The sequence below is a fragment of the Scyliorhinus canicula genome, chromosome 4 (genome assembly GCF_902713615.1).
Source record: "Scyliorhinus canicula chromosome 4, sScyCan1.1, whole genome shotgun sequence".
NCBI lineage: Eukaryota > Metazoa > Chordata > Chondrichthyes > Carcharhiniformes > Scyliorhinidae > Scyliorhinus > Scyliorhinus canicula.
Genome location: NC_052149.1, coordinates 24,091,332 through 24,118,733, shown reverse-complemented (window position 1 = coordinate 24,118,733; position 27,402 = coordinate 24,091,332). Strand labels below are relative to the sequence as shown.

General features: G+C 42.5%; 1 protein-coding gene and 1 pseudogene across 1 annotated transcript in view; one reads left to right on the top strand and one right to left on the bottom strand.

The window, feature by feature from the left end:
• abcd3a (ATP-binding cassette, sub-family D (ALD), member 3a) overlaps positions 1-27,402 on the bottom strand; it is a 64,419-nt gene that overhangs the window by 23,718 nt on the left and 13,299 nt on the right. The window contains exons 6-17 of the mRNA XM_038793881.1: positions 25,852-25,975; positions 25,596-25,652; positions 24,797-24,939; positions 23,573-23,642; positions 10,528-10,597; positions 7,599-7,696; positions 5,403-5,494; positions 3,522-3,613; positions 2,761-2,824; positions 2,153-2,216; positions 1,400-1,477; positions 1,231-1,296 (exon numbers count right to left, since the gene is read on the bottom strand). Coding sequence (XP_038649809.1) covers positions 1,231-1,296; positions 1,400-1,477; positions 2,153-2,216; positions 2,761-2,824; positions 3,522-3,613; positions 5,403-5,494; positions 7,599-7,696; positions 10,528-10,597; positions 23,573-23,642; positions 24,797-24,939; positions 25,596-25,652; positions 25,852-25,975 — 1,018 coding nt within the window. The remainder of the gene's footprint in view (positions 1-1,230; positions 1,297-1,399; positions 1,478-2,152; positions 2,217-2,760; positions 2,825-3,521; positions 3,614-5,402; positions 5,495-7,598; positions 7,697-10,527; positions 10,598-23,572; positions 23,643-24,796; positions 24,940-25,595; positions 25,653-25,851; positions 25,976-27,402) is intronic.
• LOC119965513 lies at positions 24,572-24,787 on the top strand (annotated as a pseudogene).

Genomic DNA, 27,402 nt, shown 5'->3' with positions numbered 1-27,402 from the left:
AGGCCGATACCAAGGGCGAGTGAGCCGCCAAGTGTAGTGACTGTTTGTTCCCGTAGGAACAGCGTGAAGGAGAAGGTCCTGTGCTGGGCAAAGCAGAAGCGGGTGGTGCAGTGGGCTGGAGCTGGTATACGCATATTCCAGGACTTTACAGTGGAGTTGGCGAGGAGGTGGGCAGCCTTCGGCCGGGTGAAGAAGGCACTGTACAACAGAAAGGTGCAGTGCGGCATAGTGTATCCAGCTAAATTGAGGGTGTCCTACAAATCCAAGGACTTTTATTTTGGGACGTTGTAAGTGGCGGAAGGGTTTGCGAAGGCAGAAGGACTGTGGCAGAATTGAGAAATGGGACTGAGAGCTGGTCTTGTACTGGTGTAGCCTCATGTAACTTTATTTTTTCACTGCGTGTTGGTGTATGTACTAAATGAGTCAATGCCGTATATTTGGACAAGGGAAGAGTTGGGACTTTCATTTACAATGATGGTTCTTTGGTGCTTGGCTGTGTATACTGGGGTTGTGCGTTAAAAGGGGATTTCTTTGTTTCCCTGCGACTGAGCAGGGGGGGTAGGAGACCCCGGCGGGGTCCTCCACGCTGACTGGCTTAAGCCAGCCAGTGAACGGGAGTGAGGTGGGGGGAGGGGCTGCGGCCATCGGAGCCTGGCAGAACAGGTTTCAATGAGTCCAGCCAGGGTGAAAAGTTGGGGGAAGGAACCGATGCTGGGGGGAGGAGTTTATAAGAGGTAGTGGAGGGGAGGAATCTGTTTGTGGGGGCGGGGGGGTCTACAATTCACGTGAGTCATTTACAGTACACTTTTGGGGATTGGATGGCTTTGAATATTATTCGGGGGGGGGGGGGGGGGTGATTATATATGTTAATGGTAACCATGGGCGATTCCTGATTCCCCTTTCTTTTCTTGGGAGGTTTCTTTTTATTTGATGCTTATATTGTCATGTGAGCCGTTGTTTGGGGGTTGGTGGGAGGATGGGATCGTTGTTGTTGGCAGGGGGATTGACATTGTATTCGTTACCGTTTACTGTTTGTTGGTGGGGTGTAAACTTTGAAGTCAATGTGAAAAAGGAGAATAAAAATATATTTTTTTAAACTATACAAAAAAATCTGAGGGGCTGATTCTATGAAACATATCTTGCAGCTAGGCATTTGATTGAATTAGATGAAATTAAAGTGAAAGCAAATGGTCAAACAAATCAAGATCCAACAAGATGAGCCAGTCCTACCTGTGGTACATAAAAGAGCTTCCCTCGGTCTGGTTTTGTCAGACGTCCTCCAAATAGGGGCCACAGCTATTAATAATAAAAAATGACAGCTTAACTTTGCATCTCAGTGCTACTCGAGAACAAATAATATTGGAACATTCAATGTAACTTTTCATGTATCTGCACTTACCTCTCCTAAACAACGGAAGAGTGAGCTCTTCCCACATCCATTTGGACCACAGACCAGGACATTTGCCCCCGACTTCACCTGAAACAATGAGAACAAATTTAAAGCAAATATTCTGCATCTAAAACATTTTTCAAAATCCCTTCTTGAATAGTGCATCTTGGAGTAAAACTTAAGTTAATCAAATGTTTTGCTTTTTTAACTAGTAAAACCTTAATTGTATGCTTCAGGCAATTCTCATCTCTAATAACAAAACTTAACAGTCCACTTATTAGGAGGTAAAAGGTTAAAACTATAGGTTTATGCAACATTAAAAAATGTTGGTTCCCCTGCATTAATTACTTTAATTAATTAATATCTGCCCAACAATCAGCATCCAACGCTCTTGCTTTTATTATGCTCGAGTTCATTCCGATGTTTTGTACAGTGGCATGTGAAGCCTGTCCATCATTCTCCTGGATCCTTCTTAATAATAATTGCCAACTACCAACAATCCCACAAAATGAGACTACGGAATAGGTTTTTGCACAGTTCAGTACCAATGAAGGTTTAGAATGATAAATCTCTCTCCACAGATGTTGCCTGATCTGCTAAGTATTTACAGCATTTTCTTTTTATTTCAGATTTTCAACACCCGCAGTATGTTAGCTTTTGTATTAGATTGATCCCTGTTCAGTTCACAAAAACTAATGAACTGCAAAATATCAAAGGTATTGCAGTACAAGGAAATACAAGTACATTAGATATATTCTTTACCTCGAAAGAAAGGTCTGGAATCAGAACGTCCCCATTTGGTGTCACCAATGGCACATGTTCAAATCTGAAAGAGAAAAAAAATCTTATATCACTATTCAAGGTCAGAGAACCAGAGTAAAAGGGATCTTTTTTCTATTCATCCTTCTCAGCCTCACACTTTTACATAAGCTTTAACAAGATCACTGAATCAGGGCAGCACGGTGGCGCAGTGGTTAGCACTGCTGCCTCATGGCGCCGAGGACCCGGGTTCGATTCTGGCCCCGGGTCACTGTCTGAAGAGTTTGAACATTCTCCCAGTGCCTGCATAGGTTTCACCCCCACAACCCAAAACGATGTGCAGTGTTAATGGTTTAGCCATGCTAAACTTCCCCTTAATTGGAAAAATAAAATTTTTTTAAACAAAATCACTGAACCTAGATTTCAGCTAACATTTTTCCCTAATGGATAAAAAAAATTAAAAACTGTAAAATGATTTGCCAACAGGGTGTATATGAAAGGATTTTCACAAATAATTATGAAACAACTGTTACTGGTAAACTGGAAAAAGCCAAAAGTTGCCTAGACTTTGCATTGCACTCCACAAGCTCGGTATACAATACTACACTTACTTGATAACATGATCCATAATAATGATTTCCCCACTGCCAGGTATCAAAGGTATTCTTTTAGAACCTGAAATAGGAAAATTAAAGATCACGCATAAATTTTAAGTGACTACATCTTGCATGTGCATGACAAAGGGAATAACAAATGGAAGAATTCTGCACTTGGGGATTAGCTGATTTGTCAGCTCCCCGATATTTTGTCTCCTCTCAAATGCTGGATTATGTGCCGCAATTTGGCTCTGCAGTTGATTTGTTCTTTACCTATGATGTGACTTTTATGCCTAGAAAAAGACTTTGGGGAGGTTATTCCACTGTGAAAGTTTTTCCTTTCCTTGCCAAGCGTTCATAGATATGAACATTTTTGTAGCAATCACTGGATACCAATCAGTAATATGCATCCTGGTTAACAGCTGAGGGGGTCACCAAGAGCAGCTATTATACCCCACTGGTTAACATCGAGTCATTGACCTGAAATATTAACTCTATTTTGCTCTGGACAGATCCGCCTGATCTCTGTACTTCCAGTACTTTTTGTTTTTATTTCGGATTTCTAGCATCTGCAGTATTTTGTTTTTGCAATGTCCACTGTCATCTAGGCTAATTTAACGCAGGTCAAGATTCCAGAAACAAAACATATACAACTCAAAATATCAGATTAAGAACTGAAAGGATACTGTTTATGTCTAAATTTATGTTGATATAAAGCTGTTCTCTTTTACATGGTCAAAAACCACTAAGTGTGCCATGTTTGTTGAGATACTCACCCCTATCCTGCTGGGAAACCATTGTGCGTTCATATTTTCCACTATTTAACTCTTTCAAAACTTGCATTAATTCAGTGATTCGAGCTGTGAAGCTAAATAGAAAAATAACACCTGAAAGGTTCAGTAGATTTCTAGTGATTTAACAGCTGTCGTTTTTAATAGAACTAATGCAGGAAAAATATTAAAGCAAGTAGCAATCGCGAATATTAAGTGCAAAGATCATTAACCCTCTAAAGCCACAAATGAAACTGTATTCAGAACAAGTTACTTACACACATTAGTACTTGACCAGAGTTAGCTAAAATTTACTTTATACACATTGATTTTTTTTTTTGCAAATATTAATGAAAGAAACATTACACTTAAGTAATGCTGATGTCATAAAATCACAAATACTACAATCGCTAGCATTTAGGAGACAAGATGTAAGAGAAAAGGTGTCACAGAAACTAATTGCTCTGATGGGGAATCCAGAACAAGGGGACATAATCTTGGAGCTAAGTAATGAAAAGGAATCAAATAAGGAAAAAAAATCACTGCAATCAAGAACTCTCTCTCAAAAAGCCATGGCTACTGAGACAATTGAATTTTTTTAAGACTGGCCTTGATATATTTCTGTTTGGTAAATGCACCAAGGCACAAAGACAAGTGGAGTAGAAATACAGATCATAATCAAATACAGCCATAATCTAAATGGAAGATGGGAACAGTCTCAAGGGATTGATTGACCTACTCCAGTTCTCATGACATCAAATAGATTTTCCTCTAAGTTTGTGTGTTAGGATGTTACTTGATAGAATACATTCTCTGGCTTGTAGCCATCTCAGATGGCCACCTGCAAAGGACCATGGGAATTATGGCCAACCCAGGACTCAGACACACTCAGAGCTTGTGTGTTTGCAACCCAGATAACTAGACGCGATTGAAACCCCCGCTCGTTTATATTCGAATGGCCCATTTCTCCAGAACAAAAGGACTGTACTCAGGTAACCGATACAGATGCAAACTAACTGGCGCCACTCCCTTTAATCAGGGAGCCCAAACAGCCAAGGTCAATGACCGCTCAGGACATGCCCAGCAATCAAGGCACCCGCCCTTTATTGGCCAAAATCGAAGGCAGTGATCGAAGCCTGTTGAATTATTGGGTCCAAAGCTAAGGACAGCCCCAAAGAGCGCAAAATCCCAGAGGGATAAAAAAAGAGACACAGCCATGTGTTCAGTCTCTCTTGGCTCCGGCCTACGCCTAAAACCAAGTGTAGCATTACGACCAGAAGACAAGTTCAAGACCAACGATTGCTACCAGACAGATAAGCCCAGCAGAAACGAAGCCACTTCTTCTACCCAGCCACGCAAGTTCCGAACAAAGGCCTTGTTCATCTGCAAAGAGCCGGTTGCCCTAAAGTTAAGTATAGGTTATTGTAGTTGTTAGGTGTAGTTTAACATGTAGTGTTTTATGTTGCATGTCGAAGTAATCCTTGTGTATAATGAACTATCTTTGAACTTGAACTGACTAACTGGTTGTTTAGTCCTTTGATCGATATCCGGTAAAGCTTTATGGTGGTATCATTTGATAACTGGCGACTCTGTAAAGCAGTATTATCATTAATAACTGCCATATCTAGTTAATGTGGCAACATTATTGGTGTCGATTGGCAACATTATTGGTGACGCTACTGGTATAGTATTCCACTCATTAAAAAGAGCATCATTATTAATTGGCAACATTATTCCGATGCCAAAAGAGCAACAGGCTGTTGTACATGTTTTCTATTAAAACATAAAGCAATTTTAGTACATCCTTGAACTTGGCATTGACAGGAAACCAATGAAAAATACCTAGAAATAAGAACTATTACATCTAGCTGGATACACTAAGCTTACCCAGACAATCTTGTCATTTCACGACCAGCCAACACAATCCTTCCAAGTGCTTGAGACATTCTCAGTAACATACGACCACTTTGGTAGTAGTCCTAAGAAAGCAAAGCTTAATCAATTTTAAAATAATATATTTGGTTATACTCTTCATCACATTGCAAGGAAACAGATTTGGTATTTGCAAGCAATAAACTGCCCCTTTTGGCACTTAAATGTAGGGGGTGAAACATAGGTACATAGAAGATAGGAGCAGGAGGCGGTCTTTTGGCCATTCAAGCCTGCTCCACCATTTATCACAATCATGGCTGATTATACAACTCCATCCTGCTTTCTCCCCATAGCCCTTGAACCCATTCGCCCTATGTGCTATATCTAGCCGCCTCTTGAATATATTCAATGTTTTAGCATCAACTGCTTCCTGTGGTCATGAATGCCACAGGCTCACCACTGTTTGAGTAAAGAAATGTCTCCTCTGTCCGAAATGGTTTACCCTGAATCCTCAGACTGTGACCCCTGGTTCCGGACACACCCACCATTGGGAACATCTTCCTTGCATTCACTCTGTCTACTCCTGTTAGAATTTTATAAGTCTCTATGAGATCTCCCCTCATTCTTCTGAACTCCAGTGAGAACAATCCTAACCTAGTCAATCTCTCCTCATATGGCAGTCCCACCATCCCTGGAATCAGTCTGGTAAACCTTCACTGCACTCCCTCGAGAGCAAGAACATCCTTCCTCAGAAAGGGAGACCAAAACTGCACACAATATTCTAGGTGTGGCCTCACCAAGGCACTGTATAGTTGCAGCAACACATCCCTGCGTCTGTAATCGAAGCCATGAAGACCAACATACCATTAGCCTTCTTTACCGCCTGCTGCACCTGCATGCTTACCTTCAGCGACTAGTGCACAAGGACACCCAGGTCCCGCTGCACACTCCCCTCTCCCAATTTACTCCTTTCAGGTAGTAATCTGCCTTCCTGATTTTGCTTCCAAAGTGAATAACTTCACACTTATTCAAATTATACTGCATCTGCCATTGATTTGATCACTCGCCCAATGCTGTAGGATCTCTGCATCCTCGTCACAGTTCACCCTCCCACCCAACTTGGTATCATCTGCAAACTTTGAGATGTTACAGTTTATTCCCTCATCCAAATCATTAATATATATTGTGAATAGCTAGGGCTCCAGCACCGACCCCAGTGTCACCCCACTAGTTACTGCCTGCCAATTTGAAAAGGACCCAATAATTCCTATTCTTTGTTTCCTCTCTGCCAACCAGTTTTTTATCCACCTCAATACACTTCACCCCATCCCATGCGCTTTAATTTTGCACAATAATCTCTTATGCGGGACTTTGTCATACGCCTTCTGAAAGTCCAAACATACATCGACTGGCTCCCCTTGTCAACTGTACTGGTTACATCTTCAAAGAATTCCAACTGATTTGTCAAGCATGATTTTCCCTTCATAAATCCATGCTGACTCTGACTGATCCTGCCACTGCTTCCTAAACATTCCGCTATAAAATCTTTGATAGTGAATTCAAGAATTTTTCCCACTAACAATGTTAGGCTTACTGATCTATAATTCCGTTTTTTCTCTACCTCCCTTTTTGAATATTGGAGTGACAATAGCTACCCTCCAATCTGCAGGGACTGTTCAAGAGTCTATAGAATCCCGTAAGATGACCACCAATGCATCCACTATCTCCAGAGCCACCTCTTTAAGCACTCTGGGATGCAAATTATCAGGCCTTGGGGATTTATCCGCCTTCAATCGCATCAATTTTCTCAGCACCATTTCTCTACTAATATTGATCTCAGTCCTTCCCTCTCATTCTCCAGCATTTCTGGTGTCTTATTTGTGTCCTCTTTTGTGAAGATAGAACCAAAGCATGTATTCAAATGCTCAGCCATTTATTTGTTCCTTATTATGCATTCCCCTGTTTCTGTCTGTATGGGGGCCTACATTTGTCTTTACCAATCGCTTTTTCTTCATATATCTATAGAAACTCTTCGTGTCAGTCTTTATGTTCTCTGCAAGCTTACTTTCGTACTGTACTTTTCCCTTCTTAATCAATCCCTTGGTCCATCTTTGCTGAATTCTAAACTGCTCCCAATCCTCAGACTTATTCTTGTACAATCTGTATACTTCTTCCTTGGATCGTATATGCTAAATGCTAAACAAAACTTACCTCCAACAATTCAGCATGGTTACTTTTCAGATGGCGAGTGTGAGAGAGATTCAAGAAGGGTCGGCTTACTACCAGATAACCAACAACAGTAGCAAGATCTGCAATAAATTTAAAAACACACCATTTTAGAAAATCCAGTTAATGTGCCAAGGATATTTTCTTACCATCCCAGTTGATGTTACTTGTGAACAGAAAGATCCCAGAATGGAACTCTGGCTCAAAAGACCGTAGGTTTTCTTTTTTTTTTTTAAATGTAGACGGATGGTGTCACAGTAATGCCAATTAGCTTTCAAAAACAAAAACATTTTTTAAACATGGAAAGTTTGACTGGAATACAATACTTCAATCCCCCTTATCTTCACAAATATATACAGTTTTACAGAACAACACAGGTTACAAAATATATTTTATGCTTTAATGTTCTCAATAAACACACAGTCCCTGAAACCCAACAGGTTAACTGTGGTCAGAATTCCATTCTGAAACCAATGGTAGATGTCACCCAGTCAGACAGCTGTGGATTTTCTCCAGAAATTGCCCCAGAAGATTGTCACTCGAGTGTTTCCAAACTCCACTCTTGAAAAGACTCTCCTTGGAATCTTCTTTAAACAATGCTTTCTCTCAGCTGGTCCTAGCAAGGAGCACATCCAGGTTTTCCAACTCGCCTTTCATTCCTTCTTTGTCTAGATTAGCCAGGAGCTTTCAATCTTTCACACAGTCTCTCAGGGGTCAAGCCATCAATTGCTTCAACCTTTTACTTCACAGGCTGTAGTAAGATATCACCAAACCCAGTGCTTCAGATATCACTGCTGGCTTTTCACTAGCCAACTCCACCAGGTCTGCACTTTTCACTTCTAATTTTGACTTCAACAAACAGTACCCTGTTCCAATGGCAGTTCCTCCATGTTCCTTTTTACTTCAATCTTCCTGGAAACGTACCTTAATTTCTCCACTTTCTTGAACTAACTGTTCTGGACTTCCTTTCTTGCCCATTACTAGGGCTGTGGGAGCTACATTCACTCTCATAGAAACATGGAAAATAGGAGTAGGCCATTCCAATCCTTTGAGCCTGCTCTGTCATTTATTATAAACATGGCTGATCATCCAACTCAATAGCTTCATCCCACGTTCCCTCCCATTTCCTTTGATCCCCTTTGCCCCAAGAGCTATATCTAACTCCTTCTTGAAAACATGCAATGTTTTGGCCTCAACTGCTTCCTACGGTAGCAAATTCCACAGGCTTGCCACTTTCTGGGCGAATAAATTATTCCCCATCTAGTCCTAAAAAGGTTTACCCTGTAACCGTAGACTATGATTCCTGGTTCTGGATACCCCCACCACCGTGATCATTCTTCCTGCGTATACCCTGTCTAGCCCTGTCAGAATTTTATAGGTTTCTATGAGATACCCCACATTCTTCTGAACTCCAGCGAATATAATCCTAACCGACTCAATTTCTTCTTGTACATCAGTTCCACCATCCCAGGAATCAGTCTGGTAAGCCTTTTCTGCACTCCCTCTGAGCAACAACATCCTTCCTCAGATAATGAGACCAAAACTGCATACAATATCCCAGGTGTGGCCTCACCGAGGCCATGTATAATTGTAGCAAGACATCCCTGCTCCTGTACTCGAATATCTCGCTATGAAGGCCAACATACCATTTGCCTTCTTTATCGCCTGTTCCACCTGCATGCTTACCTTCAACAACTGGTGTACGAGGATACCCCGTTTTGTTGCACATTTCCCTCTCTCAATCTATAGCCATTCAGATAATAATCTGCCTTCCTGTTTTTGCTACCAAAATGGATAACCTCACATTTATCCTCATTATGTTGCATCTGCCATGCATTTGCCCACTTACTCAGCTTGTTCAAATCACACTGAAGCATCTCTGCATCCTCCCCACAGCTCAACCTCCCACACAGTTTTGTGTCACTGCTAAGCTCCAACTACTAAGAATTTAGCTAAAAAGAAACTCAAGAAGCCTGTCAACCCAAAAGGTGCCCCTGGTTGCTAAGCAACAGCTTGTGTTTCTAAGTTTGTGGTTACTTTGTCATAAACTCTCTAAGCACATGCAAACACCTTTGTTTAACATGAGTTTTACCCTTTCTTATACAAAAACACTAAATTAAACCCACTTAAATCTATACCTTATTTCTAATACAGATCCAACAATACAGATTGCTTACAACTACTTTTGCTTCCTGACAACTTTGTATACAAATTTCCACATATTTGTTCAAAGAAAGGTCCAACAATATTTCAAAAAGGGTATAACTTGACCGATAAAATCTTGACCAGAAAAGGACAAATACAAAACTGAAGTTTTAGATTGTAGAAGCGCTACAAATCAAATATTTTTTTTAAAAATATTTCTATTCAATTTTTCAATGTTTTAGAACAAAAACACTGAACATATTAAACCCCCCACCCAATAAGAACATAGGAATTAGGAGCAGAAGTAGGCAATTCAGCCCTTCGAGCCTGCACTGCCATTCAATCAGATCTTCTTATACAGCAACTTCACCCATGCGACAAACGTAGGCCCAATCCCAAACTTCTCCAACACTGCAAACAGATAACTGTACTCCAAAATAATATTTTTTGACCAAGATCAGTATTGGGTTCTGATAGCATCTGTACCTGGGACTGTTCAACATTACATCTCCTTTTCTGCATAACCACTTCTCTGTAAAGTATGCACTGTATATGTTAGTGTCCTTTGGAAATGTTGCAGCAAACTATGTTCTTAAATATCTTTGAAGAAATAAATTTCTAAATGGCACTCAAGCACACTGGCACAATAACTGAAAGTTAATAAAGTACAAGATGATTTACATTTTGAGGTGACATTGTATTTTTCTCCATCTATTAGGATGGTTATTATTAAAAAAACTCACCATTTTTAACTGCATATATTACTTACATTTGGCAATTATACTGTCCACAAATCCCATGGTGAAGCGGAAAACAATGAAATTGTGTAGGTGATCAACCTGTTGTGAAAAATATAAAAATTTGTATTAAAGATGAAGTGTCAAACCTGTCAGAATCTGATGCAAATGGACTAGTGTATAGACTTCTACATTATCTTATATTAACCAAGCAAATCAAAATACAACTATTGTGGTAAATAAAACAAGAAGGAACGTAGATAATATAAAGCGTTACTGACAGTGAAAATACAACGTACGCGTGTAGGGAATAGTCCATGTGGAATAAATGGCCATTTATTAACCATCAGAGGGAGAAGCCGAGAAATAAAAGAGCGCAAGAATCACTGAAACTGAGAGCGGAGCCGGAGGTGGATTAAAGAGTGCGAGAAAGAGCAGAGCCAGGAGGATAAAAGAGCCCGAGAAAGTGTGAGACTAACAGCGGAGCCGGGAGGATAAAAGAACACGAGAAGGAAGCAGACTGGGAGCAGAGCTGGGCGGATAAAAGAGCACAAGAAAGAGCGAGACTGAACACGAAGTGCTAGCTTGGAATTTGGAGCTTCTGAGGTGACATCAAGATTCAAAAGTGACAGGGCAAGTGGAAGCAGCTGATTGGGTGAGTCGTTCGGGCAAGTATTTACTACTTTTATTGCTTATAGTTTGAACGGTCTATATTTTGTGGTCTAAACATTGTAATGGCTCTATTTTGAAGTAACGAGGACCAGGGAAGAAGGGCCTTGGAGTAATTCATATTATTTCATTTTAAGTATCTTCCAAAAGGTTTAATTTAATGGGTTAGGTCATGGCAGGAGAGGTCAAAGCCATGGTGTGCTCCTCCTGCTCCATTTGGAAAGCCAGGAACATTTCCAGTGCCCAGGGCCAGCATGCGTGCAGGAAGTGTCTCCAACTGCAGCTCCTGCGGGGCTGGAGCGGCGACTGGTACACAGTGGAGATAGGGTGGGGGAATGGCCTCTCAGGTGAAAGCAGCAACGGTCAAATTAGTTGCACCATGGTTGGCTCTGCTGCACAGGGGAGGAGTAAAAAGTGTGGGAATGCAATAGTTATAAGGGATTCTATTGTAAAGGGAATAGTTAGGCGTTTTTGTGGCTGCAAGCAAAACTCCAAGATAGTATGTTGTCTCCCTGGTGCTAGGGTCAAGGATGTCTAGGAGTGGCTACAGGACATTCTGGAGGGGGAGGGTGAACAGCCAGTGGTCATGGTACACATTAATATAAATGACATAGGTAAAAAAAATGGGATGAGATGCTAAAATCAGAATATAAGGAGTTAGGAAGCAAGTTGAAAAGTAGACCTCAAAAAGGTGGTGATCTCAGGATTACCACCAGTACCACGTGCTAGTCAGAGCAGAAACAGCAGGATTTATTAGAATGATTACGTAGCTGAAGAAAGGGTGCAAGGGGATTCCTGGGACATTGGGACCAATTGTGGGAGAGGTGAGACCTGTACAAATTTGATGGGTTACACAGTAAAAAATAATGGGAACTGGACAGGATCATGAACAATCTCCACAGAATCTATAGAATCATAGTTCAAAAGGAGGACATTCAGCCCATTAAGTCTACACCGACCCTCTGAAAAAGAACCCTACCTGGGCCCACTCCTCTGCCCTATTCCGTAACCGCACCTGACCAGCACATCTTTGGACACTAAGAGCAAATTTAGGGTGGCCAATCCACCTAACCTTTTTTTTTTATATAAATGTTTTTTTATTGGGTTTTTGAAAAAAATTATATTTACAGTTATGTACACAGAATAAAATATATAGAGAAGAGAAGAAAAACAATAAAAAAGACAGGTATGATATTGTGGACTAGCTCAGCAACAGCAACTCTGTACCGTTAGCAATATTATTTTTAACAAATAAGTAGGCACTTCTTTGTGAGGGGGGGGGGGGGTCGGGGGACGGAGGAGGAACATATACATTTGGGTGCCGGAGAAACAATTACATCAGTTATGTCCAATACAGAGAGGGCTATACGAGAATGGATCTGGTGTTGGTGTTACTTGCTTCTCCCGGACGGTTTTCGCTGCCGTTGTCGTCGCATGTTCATCTCTGATTCGGCCGTTCGTCCCGTCTTTCGCCCGTATTTTCCTTGCTCTCTGTTACTGTATTTGCCAAGTTTGTTGCCGTTTCCCGTGCTCTCCTTCCGGCTATCATTCCCTTGCCTCCCCCTTCTCTGATTCCCCTCTATTGTTCCCCGTCTCCTCCTCTCCCCCCCCCCCCCCCCCCCCCCCTCCCCCTTCTGCCCCCCTTCCCTTCTCCTTTGGTTTCCTTTCTTTTCTCTTAGGTATAGCTGTTCCCCCCCCAACTCTATCCCTCCCTCTTACGCCTTGGCTACTTTCCCCTGATTCTTGGCTACCTGGCTATTCTTCTGCTTGTGCGTTGGCCACAAACAGGTCCTGGAATAATTGGGTGAATGGATCCCACGTTCTGTGGAAGCTGTCGTCTGACCCTCGGATGGCAAATTTGATTTTCTCCATTTGGAGAGATTCTGAGAGGTCGGACAGCCAGTCTGCAGCTTTGGGTGGTGCTGCTGACCGCCAGTCGAACAGGATTCTACGGCGGGCGATCAGGGAGGCAAAGGCAAGGGCATCCGCCCTCCTCCCCAGGCATTGATTTGGCTGGTCTGAGCAATCCACCTAACCTGCACATCTTTGCACTATGGGGTAAAAACCAAACAGTCAGAGGAAACCCACATATAGGGAGAATGTGAAAACTCCACGGTCACCATAGGCTAGAAATGAACCCAGGTCCCTGAGGCTGGGAGGCAGCAGTGCCAATCACTGTGCCACCATGCAGACCAAGACAGATGGCCTCGCTGGAGTATTTGCTTGTGGTTGGGGAGGGTTTAAACTAAAATGGTAGAGGGGTGGGAACATATGCAAGGAGTCAAAAGAGGCGGAAACGGGGACAAGAACAAAAGACAGAAAAGGGAATAGGAAAAATGATAGGCGGAGAAATCAAGGGCCAGAAACAAACAGCGTCTCAGTGAAAAATAATGGGAATTGGGCAAGGAATGTTAAAAAGACAAACCTCAAGGCTTTGTGCCTTAATGCACGGCGAATTTGCAATAAAGTGGATGAATTAATCAGGCAAACAGATGTCAACAGATGTGAGAGAGTCAACATTATGGAGACGTGACTGCAGGATAACCAGAGATGGGAATTGCACATCCAGGGGTATTCAGACAGAAAGGAAAAGGCAATGGATTTGCATTGCTAGTGAAAGAGGGAAATAACACAATCGTGAGTAAGGATACTAGCTCTGGCAATCTGTGACATGTTTGGGTAGAGTCAGGAAACACCAAGGGGCAAAAAACCTTAATGGGAGTTGTATTTGGAACCCCAAACTGTAGTAGTACTGTTGGGAATGGCATGAAACAGGAAATTAGAGGCCCATGCGATAAAGGAACATCTGTAATTATGGGTGACTTTAATCTGCATATAGATTAAATTAGTAAGAGTACTGTAGAGCAGGGTTTTTCAACGTGTGGGTCATGGGTATGTGTAGGGAGGATCTCAGAGCAATAAGTCGGACATTCCCACGGTGATCCCAATCGTGGGAAAAGCGCCCGACAGCCGCCACCGGCTTTTACATCGAGAATGGTGACCGCTGCCGCCTTATAAATGAAAATGAGGATGTGTAAAGTTTTCCAGCTAGAGCTGCAGCAGAGAGGTCACGGGCTCTGCACGCACACTTGACGTCAAGCGCCCTCCAGGTACGTGCTTTTGGCACCAAATCACGCAGCAGTGTTGCTTCCATTTTCCAGCTGCTGGCAAGCAAAGCAAGTGAACTGTGAAGATGGCTAGAGACTCAAATAGGCAGTTTACGTGATGGACAAGATCTCACAACTGAATCTACTAGAGAGAGCTGTTTAGGAGAGCCTAAACAGGGCAGGGCCAGAACAAGTGCTAGTGTTATCTCTGTACAGAGCTCCAAGGCCTCTGGTTAATAATAATAGTAATAATCGCTTATTGTCACAAGTAAGCTTCAATTAAGTAACTGTGAAAAGCCCCTAGTCGCCTGTTCGGGGAGGCCAGTACAGGAATTGAACCCGCACTGCTGGCATTGCTCTGCATTACAAGCCAGCTGTTTAGCCGACTGTACTAAATCAGCCTATAAAGAAGAAATTAACGTGGGAACAAAGCAGTATAAAGATGATTTCTTGACGCATGGTTTTGTCAATAGTGCCAATGTAACTAAGGATGCAATGCCCATGTGTGTTATAAGCAGAGAAGTCCTGCCAAGTGAGAGAAGTTTCACATTTTGAATGAGAAGCGGTGGGTGACAAATTCCTTTTGATGTTGATACCCCAGAGTCAGTTATTAACTTAGCTGCTGTAGCTGACCTGCAATGCCACATTAAAAATATGCCAAAAGCCCATGAGGCTGTCAACCATTCTGGTGTAGCATCTCCCAAGGCTATCAGGCGCCGAGTAAAACGCGATTATTGCTATTGCCCTTCATGACGACCTACATGTGTGAGGTTGGGTTTTCAGTTTTCATAAAGATGAAGACGGCACAAAAGGAATTGGCTGAAGCTGCACCTGATATATGCATTGCCCTCTGCTCCTTTGAATCTGATTCACATGAGATTGTGAGGACCAAGCAGGCTCCCCTTTCGCATTAAGGGTAAGCAACGTGGCATGTGTTGCGAAGTTTGGTCTGCGTGTATCGCAAAGGTAAATCGACGTGTGTTGTGAAGGTCAGCCGGTTGGCAAAAATGGGTCCCGGCAAAACAAGTTTGAAAAACACTGCCGTAGAGGAGGAAGTCCTACAGTGTATATGGGATAGTTTTCTGCAACAGGATGTTGAGGAACCAACAAGAGAATAGACCATGCTAGACTGGAGATTGCGTACATGTGTAAAAGTAAAGCACAGGGGACTGGGGGTCGTATACTGAGACGGATAGAAAACTATTTGACAGACAGGAAACAAAGAGTAGGAATAAATGGGTATTTTTCCAAATGCCAGGCAGTAACTAGTGGGGTACGGCAGGGCTCAGTGCTAGGATCCCAGCAATTCAAAACATATATTAATGATTTAGATGAGGGAACTAAATGTAACATCACCAAATTTATAGATGACACAAAGTTGGGTGGGAGAGTGAGCTGTGAGAAGGATGCAAAGATGATTCAGTGTGTTTTGAACAAGTAGAGCGAGTGGGCAAATGCATGGCAGATGCAGTTTAATGTGGCTAAATGTCAAGTTATCCACTTTGATACCAATAACAGGAAGGCAGATTATTATCTGAATGGCTATTGCCAGAGAGTGGAAAGTGCAACAAGTCCTGGGTGTTCTTGTATATCAGTTGTTGAAAGTAAGCATTCACGTGCATGATGCAGTAAAGGCGGCAAATGGAATGCTGGCCTTCATGGCAAGAGGATTCGAGTACAGGTGCAGCGATGTCTTGCTGCAATTATACAGGGCCTTGGTGAGACCACACTGGAATATTGTCTGCAGTTTTGGTCTCCTCATCTGTGAAGAATGTTCTTGCTATAAAAGGGAGAGCAGTGAAGGTTTACCAGACTAATTCCTGGGATGGCGGGACTGACATATGAGGAGAGGTTGAGTCAGTTAGGATTATATTCACTGGAGTTCAGAAGAATGTGGGGTATCTAATAAAACCTATAAAATTCTACCAGGGCTAGACAGAGTAAATGCAGAGATGCAGGACGGATGTTCCCGTTGTTGAGGGAATCCAGAACCAGGGGTCACAGTCTAAGGATACGGGGTAAACAATTTAGAACTATGGGGAGTAATTTCTTCACCCAGAGAGTGGGTGAGCCTGTGGAATTCACTACCACAGAAAGCAGCTGAGGCCAATACATTGTATGTTTTCAAGATGGAATTAGATATAACTCTTTGGGCTAAAGGGAATCAAAGGATATGGGGGGGTGGGGGTTGGATGATCAGCCATGATCACAATGAATGGCAGAGCAGGCTCGAAGAGCCAAATGGCCTCCTCTTGCTGTTATTTTCTATGTTTCTAGTTTATGAAATCGCAAAATGATGTGATATTGGGGAGTACGGTAGCACAGTGGTTAGCACAGTTGCTTCACAGCACCAGGGTCCCAGGTTCGATTCCAGGCTTGGATCACTGTCTATGCAGAGTCTGCACGCTCTCCCCGTGTCTGCGTGGGTTTCCTCCGGGTGCTCCGGTTTCCTCCCACAGTCTAAAGGTGTGCAGGTTAGGTTGATTGGCCATGATAAATTGCCCTTAGTGTCCAAAAAGGTTAGGTGGGGTTCCTCGGTTACGGGGATAGGGTGGAGGCATGAGCTTAAGTAGGGCGCTCTTTCCAAGAGCCGGTGCAGACTTGATGGGCTGAATGGCCTCCTTCTGTACTATAAATTCTATGAAACACTTAGCATGTGGCATGGAGTCATTCCAGCACAGAAGGAGGGCATTTGGCCCATCAAGTCCATGTCGGGATATGTTAGATATGACAACCAGAATAACTCGTACATATTGCCTAACACTCCAGCTTAGCACCACAGTAGTGCCTTGTTACATATGCAGCAACTATTGTTTTCTTTTATAAATTTAGAATGCCGAATTCTATTTTTCCAATTCAGGGACAATTTAGCATGGCCAATTCACCTATCCTGCACATATTTGGGTTGTGGGGGTGAGGCCCAAGCAGATACTGGGAGAATGTGCAAACTTCATATGGACAGTGACCTGGAGACGGGATTGAACCCGGGTCCCTGGCGCCGTGAGGCAGCAGTGCTAACCACTGCACCATCGTGCCGCCCCATATGTGGCAACTATATCATAAATATATTATTTTGAACAGGTTAACAGGTAAATACATAAATTGCTTTACAATTGTACGCACAATTCAAGTAACCAAATATTTGCATGTGACCTAACATGTGCTTGGTCTCATTTGAAAGGAAGTGATGGCAGCCTTCAGTATCGCGAGACAATGGTTTGTGCCGTGGTGATCATTTTTGTGTGCAGCCTGTTGTGGCTTCTAAGTCCCATTGGAAACCTTTGTCACATTTTCTGCGATGGGAGACAGTGGGCTGAGAAGCTACAGGACTTGTTGATATCTGTTTTCTCAGGGCTCTCTTCTTAAGGTTTTGTTTTGTTTGTTTCTAAACAATACTCCTACACGCCCAGGAACCTTTGCACATGTACACAGATTTTAAGGATAGCACAGGTTACAATATATATATTACGCTAAATGTTCTCAATAAACACGCAGTCCCTGTAACCCAACAGGCTAACTGTGGTCAGACAACATCCCACTCTGAAACCCAGTGGCAGATGCCAATCAATCAAGCTGGTGGATTTTTCCTCAAATTCTCCCCCTGATGATTGTCGCACGAGTGTTTCCAAACTCCCTCGTAAAAAGATAGGCGTTAAAATGTTCTTTTAAACAATGCTTTTCCGCAGCTGTTTTCATCAAGGATCTGCCTCCAGGTTTCCCAACAATTTAGAAAAGCCAATCCACCTAACCTGCACATCTTTGGACTGTGGGAAGAAACCAGAGCACCCGGAGGAAATCCACACTCGCACGGGGAGAATGTATAAATTCCAGTCACCCAAGGTCAAAATCGAACCAGTGTCCTTGGAGCTGTGAAGCAGCAGTGCGAACCACCGTGCCGCCCTCAGTATTCCTTTGTCTTGAATGCTTTCAAGCTTTTACACAAACTCTTGAAATCCAGCCAACAATTGCTTTGATCCTGATAGCCAAACAAACTCCTTATAGTCATGAGAGTCTGTCCATTTACTACTGAAGGTATTCCTCAGAATGGAAAAAAACCGTGACATGGTCAGCATACAGAAATTCTCTGACGAAGCCTTGGAACATCTTTTGTCTTGGATCTCAGGTGAGCACAGCTGAATAGCTTTCTGGCAGTTCCAGTGTGCAAGTAGACACACTGCATAGGTGACCAGAAAGCAGATTACAGCAACAAAGAGAAGAATATGCCAAAGAGCATCAGTGTCAAAACACATCCTGTCTAACCTCACGGTGGCTCTCAAAAGAGTTCCAAAGTTGCCCCATCACAGCTAACATTATCCACCAGGTTGTAATGGAGAGAGATGACATTGAGTAGTTTCAGCGGGCAGTCAATTTTCTCTGGCAGTTTTAATAGACTGTCTCTGTTCACATGGTCATGAAGGTGATATAAAAGGAGTCTTGCTTGGTTCAATGCATTTCTCTTGCAGCAGCCTAAGAAGCTCATGTCAATTGTAGATTTTCCAGTTCAGAAACGATACTGGGATTTGGAGTAGATGCAGTCAACCAGGATCTGCAGTCTGACCAGAGTAAAACAGGCAAATTGATTCCTCATGCTGCTCAGCAGGGAGGTACCTTGATAACTGTTGCATTCGCTGTGGGCGCACAAATAGACAAAATAGGAGGAGAAGTAGGTCATTCAGCTCTCGAGCCTGCTCCGATGGCTGATCTATTGGTGTTGAGTTCCACATTTCCATCTACTCCCGATAACCTTCAATTCCCTTGCCCTACAAGAATTCATCTACTATTTCCTTAAAAACATTCAGTGACCCTGCTTTCTTTCCCCCCCCCCCCCCCTCCCTTTCTGAGGATAGAATTCCAAATTTGCACAACTGAGAGAAATAAATTTGCATCTCTGTTCTATAAGAGTGACCACTAATTTTAAAACAGTGCCCTCTGGTTAAGGACCCATCCACAAGAGGGAACATAATTTCTGCATCTACCTTGTTAATAGCGTTCAGGATCTTATTATACTTTAATAAAGTCACTCCTCACTCTTCTAAACTCAAGAGGAAACAAGGCCAGGCTTTCCAACGTATCCTCAGAACACAACTCGTTTGTTCCAGGTATCAATCTGGTAAATCTCCTCTGAACCACCTCCATGGCATTCACATCTGTCCTTAAATAAGGAGACCAAAACTGCACACAGTACTCCAGATGTGGTCTCACAAATGCCTTGTATAACTGAAGCGTAACATCCTTACTTTTACGTCATTTGTGTTCTTGCACAAAGTTACAATCTTTTCTCATCAGGCCTTTACTGGGGCACTGCCCTTTCCCCACAGCAAAGATGAAGAAGTTTGTGCAGATGCTGCAAGATTGTCAGCTTCCCATGCTTGATCAGTTTGGGCAGTGCAGCATTAGCACCTGGAGCTTTGGCCACAGCAAGCAAGTAAATAACTTTGCTCAGTTTCTTCATTATGGGTTCAATATCAAGCTCTGCCATGACAGGCAGGAGGCTTTCTACAGTGTCCAGAACTTCCTCGGCAAGTGTCCTCCCCCTCGCCACCCCCCCCCCCCCCCCCCCCCCCCCGCCGCCCGCCGCCCCCCCCCCCCTCCCCCTCACAAGTACAACTCATGGTGGTGTTCCACCCATCACTCCAATTGTTTATTGCAGTCAGTCAGCCCTTGCCTTTATTTTCAATGGAGCCATTTTCTTTGCTGATGGACCTGTTAACTTTTTGATCCCTTCATATATGCCCCTAGCATTTGCTGTATGGAAATACATTTAGATATTCTGGCAAAGTAACCATTGGCGCACCGCCTTGCAGTCTGTTGCACTTTACTTCAAGGGGACAATCCATTGAGTCGTCTGCAAGCCATCAGTCAATCCTGTGCATTTGGTCCTGACATTCCAGCTTGCCAATCAAAGAGTTGGCCTTTGTCTTTTATTTTTGTTTCTTCCATTCATTTGCCAGTTGTGATGGATTCCATGCACTTATTGAGCAGAGACACCAAGCACCCATTGAGGCAAATGGACTGTGGCAGGACAGCACTTCACTGACAGGGGCTGCCCATTTTGAGGTGGACAGTGGCCGACCGATGGGATACGGTCATCCCTCCCACCATTGCAAACATCCCACTGCCCCTATTCAATTGAGTGAGTCTCAGTAGTCTTAACTGCTATCTCAGGGGCTGTTTAGCTCACTGGGCTAAATCGCTGGATTTGAAAGCAGACCAAGGCAAGCCAGCAGCACGGTTCGATTCCCGTAACAGCCTCCCCGAACAGGCCCGGAATGTGGCGACTAGGGGCTTTCCACAGTAACTTCATTTGAAGCCTACTCGTGACAATAAGCGATTTTCATTTTAATTTCATTTCATTTCCCATGTTGTGTTAATACTTTGTTTTGACACTGGTGTGTCCTCTCCTGGGCAGAGGCCTGAGCAAAACCTATGGAGATTCTGGGTCTCCTCTCGACCTCCACAATTGAGGCACTAGCTTGGTTGGAGGAATTACTGGACAGATTACATAGAGACATCAATCGCCTTTGAGCTCCACTCCAAACCTTTTGTCAGGGTATACTCCCATAGCACCAGACTTTACACATCCGTGTGATGTGTGTAATGAGTGGGTGAAGAGACTTAATATGCTTTCTGCTCGTATGTGGAAGTTTGCTTCTCATTTGAAGCCGAAGAGGGTCAAATGTGTAAATCTCTCCTTGTCATTACACAGCCTCCCCATTGGCAAGTCCTCAGTCATGGCCCATTAGGAAACTCAGCCTCCCACAGGCTTCAGAAGTATTAGGTTTGGCTCCAAGACATGCAATGTGAGGGCCCTGGCGCTCCCAACTGTAGGCAAATAGCTAGTCTGGCTTATGGACCCATCGTGAAAGGAAAATTACTATAATTAATGCATACAAGGACATAAAGATTTATGATGTACAGCCCAGTTCTTATTTCAGATAATTTCAAAAGTAACTGTGAAAGAACAAAACTTAAGAAAGTGTTTCTCCAGCCGACATTGTTTTTTTCATTTGAACTATCAAAAATACATTCAGGATAATTAACAGAGAGGAGAAATTAGTATCAAACGAGAGATACAAGATTTCCACTGGTGAGAGAGAATTTAGAGAACGTTGAATAGAGGCATTTAACATAATGATGACAGTGCGAGTAAGAATACAATTAATATTTTAAACCACTATCAACATCCTGGGGGGTTACCATTGAACTGGATTAGCCATATAAATACTGTGGATAATAGTAATAAATAATAATAGCGTATTGTTACAAGTAGGCTTCAATTAAGTTACTGTGAAAAGCCCCTGGCCGACACATTCCGGCGCCTGTTCGGGGAGGCCGGTACAGGAATTGAACCCGCGCTGCTGGCATTGTTATGCATTGCAAGCCAGCTGTTTAGCCCACTGTGCTAAACCAGCCCCGATAAGAGCAGGTCAGAGGCTAGGAGACCTACAGAGACTAAATCACTTCCTGACTCCCCAAAGCCCATCCAGCACCTACAGGTTATAAATCAGGAATGTGATGGAGTACTCTCTACTTGCCTGGATGAGTGCAGTTCCAACAACACTCAAGAAGCTCAATACCATTCACCAAGCAACCCACTTGATTGGCACCCATTCCACAAACATTCACTCCCTCCGCCACCAACACACAGTGGCAGCAGTGTATACCATCTAAAAAATGCAATGCACTGCAGGAACTCACCAAAGCTCCTGAAACAACACCTTTCAAACCCACGGCTGTTAACACCTAGAATAGGCTTGTCGACCCTTTTCCCTCAGGGGAACCTCACTCAAGGGACCAATGAGAAAATTCCAGAAAGATAATATTTGGCACAATAAACTGGATATCAAAAAAGTGAGGTATTAAGGAAGGAAATAATTTGTGAGAAAATGCAAAGCAATGTTCGAGCATTAATTTTCATAAATTGAAAAAAAAGTGAAAGGGTCAGTATGTGTGCGCACGTCTGGCTCACTCGCAGTTTCAGGATGCTCACTCACTCATCATTGCCCACTCTGAGTGGGTACCGAGAATGTGTTAATATGGGGTGTTGAGAGCAAGTGAGAAACCTGAGACAGGGTATAAGACAACATTCTCTCCCACACCCACATTCACTGCCGCCGTCAGGAAAAATAGTGATGACATGAAAATACTAGGGAAGCCCAATAAAGTGGAATGTTTTCTGCTGGTTATATATTTTTTTTAAACTATTGCAAAATGTAAGCTGCTTAAGGCAGGGACAGTTTGCTTATTCTGATGGCACTACTGTAGTACCTTTGAGATTTTGATGAACCTAGCAACACTGTGAACAGATGTTACCTGTGGCAAGTTGGTAACAATAGGGAACAGAATCTAAAGGGTTTGGATAAGGTGTTAAAGGTTCAAAGGAAGAGACAAGGTGTGAACTTTGCATTTGCACACCAAAAGGTAGACTTACGAAATGAAGGTTTATAAAGTTTGCCTTCTGAATAAGTTAGCTCAGAAAAGGGAAGTTCAAAAGGAGTGTATCAGAAGATGATTAAACTTGTGCAACAGTAGCTGCTTCAGACCTGCCACAGAAGGATTAGCTGTTAACACCCAGCAAGCCGTGCCTGTGAAAAAAGCCTGTCAGACACAAACCCCAAAAAATATAACTGCCTTTTGCTAGGTACGGTTTCCTGGAACTGGGTAAAGTTAGCGGTACACGTGACTGCTAAAGCTGTGATTCAGGGGCCACAAAATGCATACACACACACACACACACACACACACACACACACACACACACACACACACACACACACACACACACACACACACACACACACACTGCAATAGCAAAACTCCATTGCAAATATGATGGGCTGAATGGCCTCCTACTACTCTGCAAGGTTCCATGGTTCAATGAGAATGCTGTTATGGGTGAAATTGCAGAAAGAGAAGGACAACATTTAATTGTGAACAGGCTCGCTGAAACCCTTTATCTCAACAACTGTGGGGTATAAAATGATGAATATGAAACCTATGAGAATCATTACGGAGTGACATCAGACTACACTGGTATATATTATTTGCCATTGGTACTTTAATTGGAAGTAGAAAAATATTAAATTATTCCCCAATATTTTGTGAACATATCTGCTATTTAGCATATTACAACCACAGTAATCTCCAAGAAGATTAATTTTCTGTTGAATCTTATCAGAGTTGGTCATGTTCTTAGAATTCTGGTTTATCTCACAATTCACCACCAAGTCTAAAAGTAACTACAAGATCTATTGAATTACAACTTTACAAAGATTTGCACAGAATGAAAGTGATTGCTTACCAGCCTTTTAAACGTAGTATGTATAGTTTGTTTCTCTCTACTGTTCCCATGGTAAAAAGCAATTTCTTCACTGTAAGAACACAAGTACTAATAATTTATTCTGGTTCTTGTAAGCATACACCTTGGACTTGCTATTAATACCCCTTCCACAATGAGCAGCAGATTAAAAATGATGGGTAGCACAATCCCAACTCACCATAGATACATCTTACATGTTACAGATGCAGGTTTTGTGTACGAGTGTTGTGCCATGGCGAAATGGCATATTTAAATCAAGTTCCTACACCGATTTAACTTGAATTGTTGCTGCACAGGTTTTCCATGAGTCAGGAAACCCAGCAATGTAAAGAAGCTGGGCGCTGTGAGCTCCACAAGGTGAGTGTTTTTTCATCACTGTTAGTGGACTGGGAGTAGCAAGTGTGCTCCCCCGGCCCCATCAAGGAAATCTCCAGGCCCTCCTCAGCCTGTGGTCTCAACTGCTGTGATCGCTAACTTCAAATCACTGACCAGGGTATCAATTTAGGTGGCTGCCAAGCAGGAAACAAAAGAAAGAAAAATTATAACGTGATCCTGCCAGTAAGTTCGGAAGGAACTCCATGATCTTGATCTCATGGAATTCTTTGGTTGATTTTGGTTTCCCCCACACCTTTTCCACAAATATTAAGCCCTTTGTACTTAGCTTCAAACATTTAACAATCAAGCAGTACATTAGTGCATAACAGGTCATCCTACAGAAAGCCAAAGTGTATAGATATGGACCCAGACTTCCTCGATTTCAGATATCGAAAGGTATAGCGAAGGTAAAACAGCATGCCAGCACAGACCACTCCCATAAATCTATTGCAGCTGGAATGAGAGGGAAAAAGATAGGAAAGGGATGGTGGAGGGAGAAAGTGGCGAGAGGGTTCATTGAAACATATCACATATCTTGACAATGAAAATGTTCCACATCAACAATTAAAATATAGTTATGAAACAATTACAAAAGTACCAAATGCAATCACTTCTCTGCCTTTTGGCTAAGATCAAGTGTAGTATCTGCTCTGCCTTTTGGCTCAGATCTGGCATGTCTCTCTTTTGAGGACCATGAACTGGATTCAATTTGAATTTGTTTTTGGAGCAGGCAAGGAGCTGGATTAGGGGTTCGCCTCTGTCCACACTCCGAGCTCTGGCTTTGTAACTCAGAAAAAGTAATACAAAAAAAAGGTACCAAATGCTTCTCACCTATTTGTGATAAGCCGTGAATTGACATATCTGTATTCGCCTTCATATCTTTGTTCCGACACTGTCATTTTACCAATTGGTCTTCGAAGGCGAGTCAAAAACAGGCCTGAAACGATCAGGTAAGCCATCATGCTTGTAGGGCCCTAAAACGAAGACAGTAATTAATTGAAAAATACATTTCCTTTTTTGCAGTAATATCAATAGGGCATATTCATACATGCATACCAAAACGAGCAAAGATTTACACCCAAAACTAATTACTCACCAGCTGCATCACCATTTTAACATCAAAATGCCAAGGATTTTATCATATTTAGTTAAGTCAAAACGTATTGCTCATCAAGGAATTTTAGGTTAGGTATTTTTGAAATTATGCCACAAGAAAGATTTCATAGAATCATAGAATTTACAGTGCCATTCGGCCCATCGAAACTGCACCGGCTCTTGGAAAGAGCACCCTGCTTACGCCCACACCACCACCCTATCCCGTAACCCAGCAACCCACCTTACCGGAGGGCAATTTAGCATGGCCAATCCACCTAGCCTGCACATCTTTGGACGACGGGAGGAAACCGGAGCACCCGGAGGAATTCCATGCAGACATGGGGAGAACGTGCAGACTCCGCACAGTGACACAACCCGTGAATCGAACCTGGGACCCTGGAGCTGTGAAGCAACTGTGCTAACCACTGTGCTCCATGCTGTGTTTGTAGAAAATTTCTCTCATGTATTTACAAAGTTAAAATAAGATGTTGCAGCCCTATTAGTTAAAAAATTAGATCACTTATTCTCAACTTACCTGAGCACCTATTGCACTTGCTAGTTTGAATATATACAGAAAGATGTCCAAAAGGGGCTGAAAAGAAAAGCCACAGGTCAAAAATTAGATTATGAAATGATGTGGCAAGAGTACGGTGAATAAACATTAAAATCACAAAATTATTCATAAAAACTAACAATCGCAGAGGATAGAAATATAAATAGAATCATCCAATTTTAAGTTTATAACTTGTGGTAATTCCTGGAGGATAAGGGAAGCGATGCATATAACTTACCTTGCTGAGATTTGAATACAAGTCTACTACACTGTTGCAGAACTTCTCCACATCTTGAGTTAATAGTTGGTCTGCATTTGCTATTCTGTTGTCAAGATTACCCATTTTATAATAGGTATAACCTCTGTTGGGACAAAAACGTAAGTGAAACTTTAATTCAAAATATTTTAAAAATTGACTTAATACTGTAGCTTCTAGTAAATTTCCTCAATTAAATAAATTGCACAACAGACTTTGGGACTCAACTGGTTTTTTGAGTGGCAGATGTCAATGGGATCAAAGATGGAAACTGAACAAATCAATTAGATCAATTTTTACTCAGAGGTGGCAGGGGAAGGGGGAATTAAGAGCTTAGCAGGCAACAAACTCTGCAACCCTCTAAAAGTATAAATTTTAAATCATAGAAATTTACAACACGGAAAGAGGCCACTTGGCCATGGTATCTGTGAGAGCCAACAAGGAGCCATCCAGCCAAATTACACTTTCTGACTCTCGGTCTGTAGCCTTTAAGTTACAGCACTTCAACTGCATATCCAAGTATTTTTAAAATGTAATGAGGGCTTCTGTCTCTACTACGCTTTCAGACAGCGGGTTCTAGGTGCCCACCACCCTCTGGACGAGTTCCCCTTGTATCCCATCTAAACCTCCTACATCTTACCCATAATCTACAGCTCCCTGTTATGTGCCTCTCAACCTAAGGCAATAGGGCTTTCCTCTCCAATCTATCTGGGCCTCTCAAAATTTTATATACATCAATTGGGTCTCTCCTCAGCCTTCTCTGTTCCAATAAAAACCCAAATGCTTTGACTCAAGTTCTTGCCAATCAAAGCAAGGACTGTGAGAGAATTGGAAATTTGTGTACAATGCACATAATTGTGCACATCAAAAATTTACAAAACAGCTCAAAGCAGAACCAAGATTGGTACTTGTCATTATTTTAAATTGCACTGGTGCAAGGCAAAACTCATCTGCAGAGATTTGGTCCCATTGTTGCAGGAACATTTGCAAGCTTCCAACCTCTGGAACGATTCAAGTACCCAATGAATCAAGTCATTACATAGCCAGTGTCCCATTAATTTTCACCCTAGTCTTCGGCAGTACACTCGGATAAGGGAAAACAGTGGCATTTTTGCTGGGGTAATCCAGAGACTCACGGTAATCCTCTCTGGACTCGGGTTTGGATCCCATCATGCCAGATGGTAGAATTTAAACTCAATAAAAACATCTGGAATTAAAAGTCTAATGATGTCCATGAATTCATTGTCGATTGTTGTAAAAAACGATCTGGTTCACTAATGTCCTTTAGGACAAGAAACCTGCCGTCCTTACCTGGTCTGGCCTACATGTGACTCCAGACCAACGTGATGTGGTTGACTTTTAAATATCCTCTGAAGTGGCCCAGCAAGCCCCTCAGTTGTATTCAACCACTACAAAGAAAACACGAAAAAGGAATGAAACCTGATGGACCATCCGGCATCAACCTAGGCACCGGAAACGACAATGGCAAACCCAGCCCTGTCGACACTGCAAAGTCCTTCTTATTAATATTTG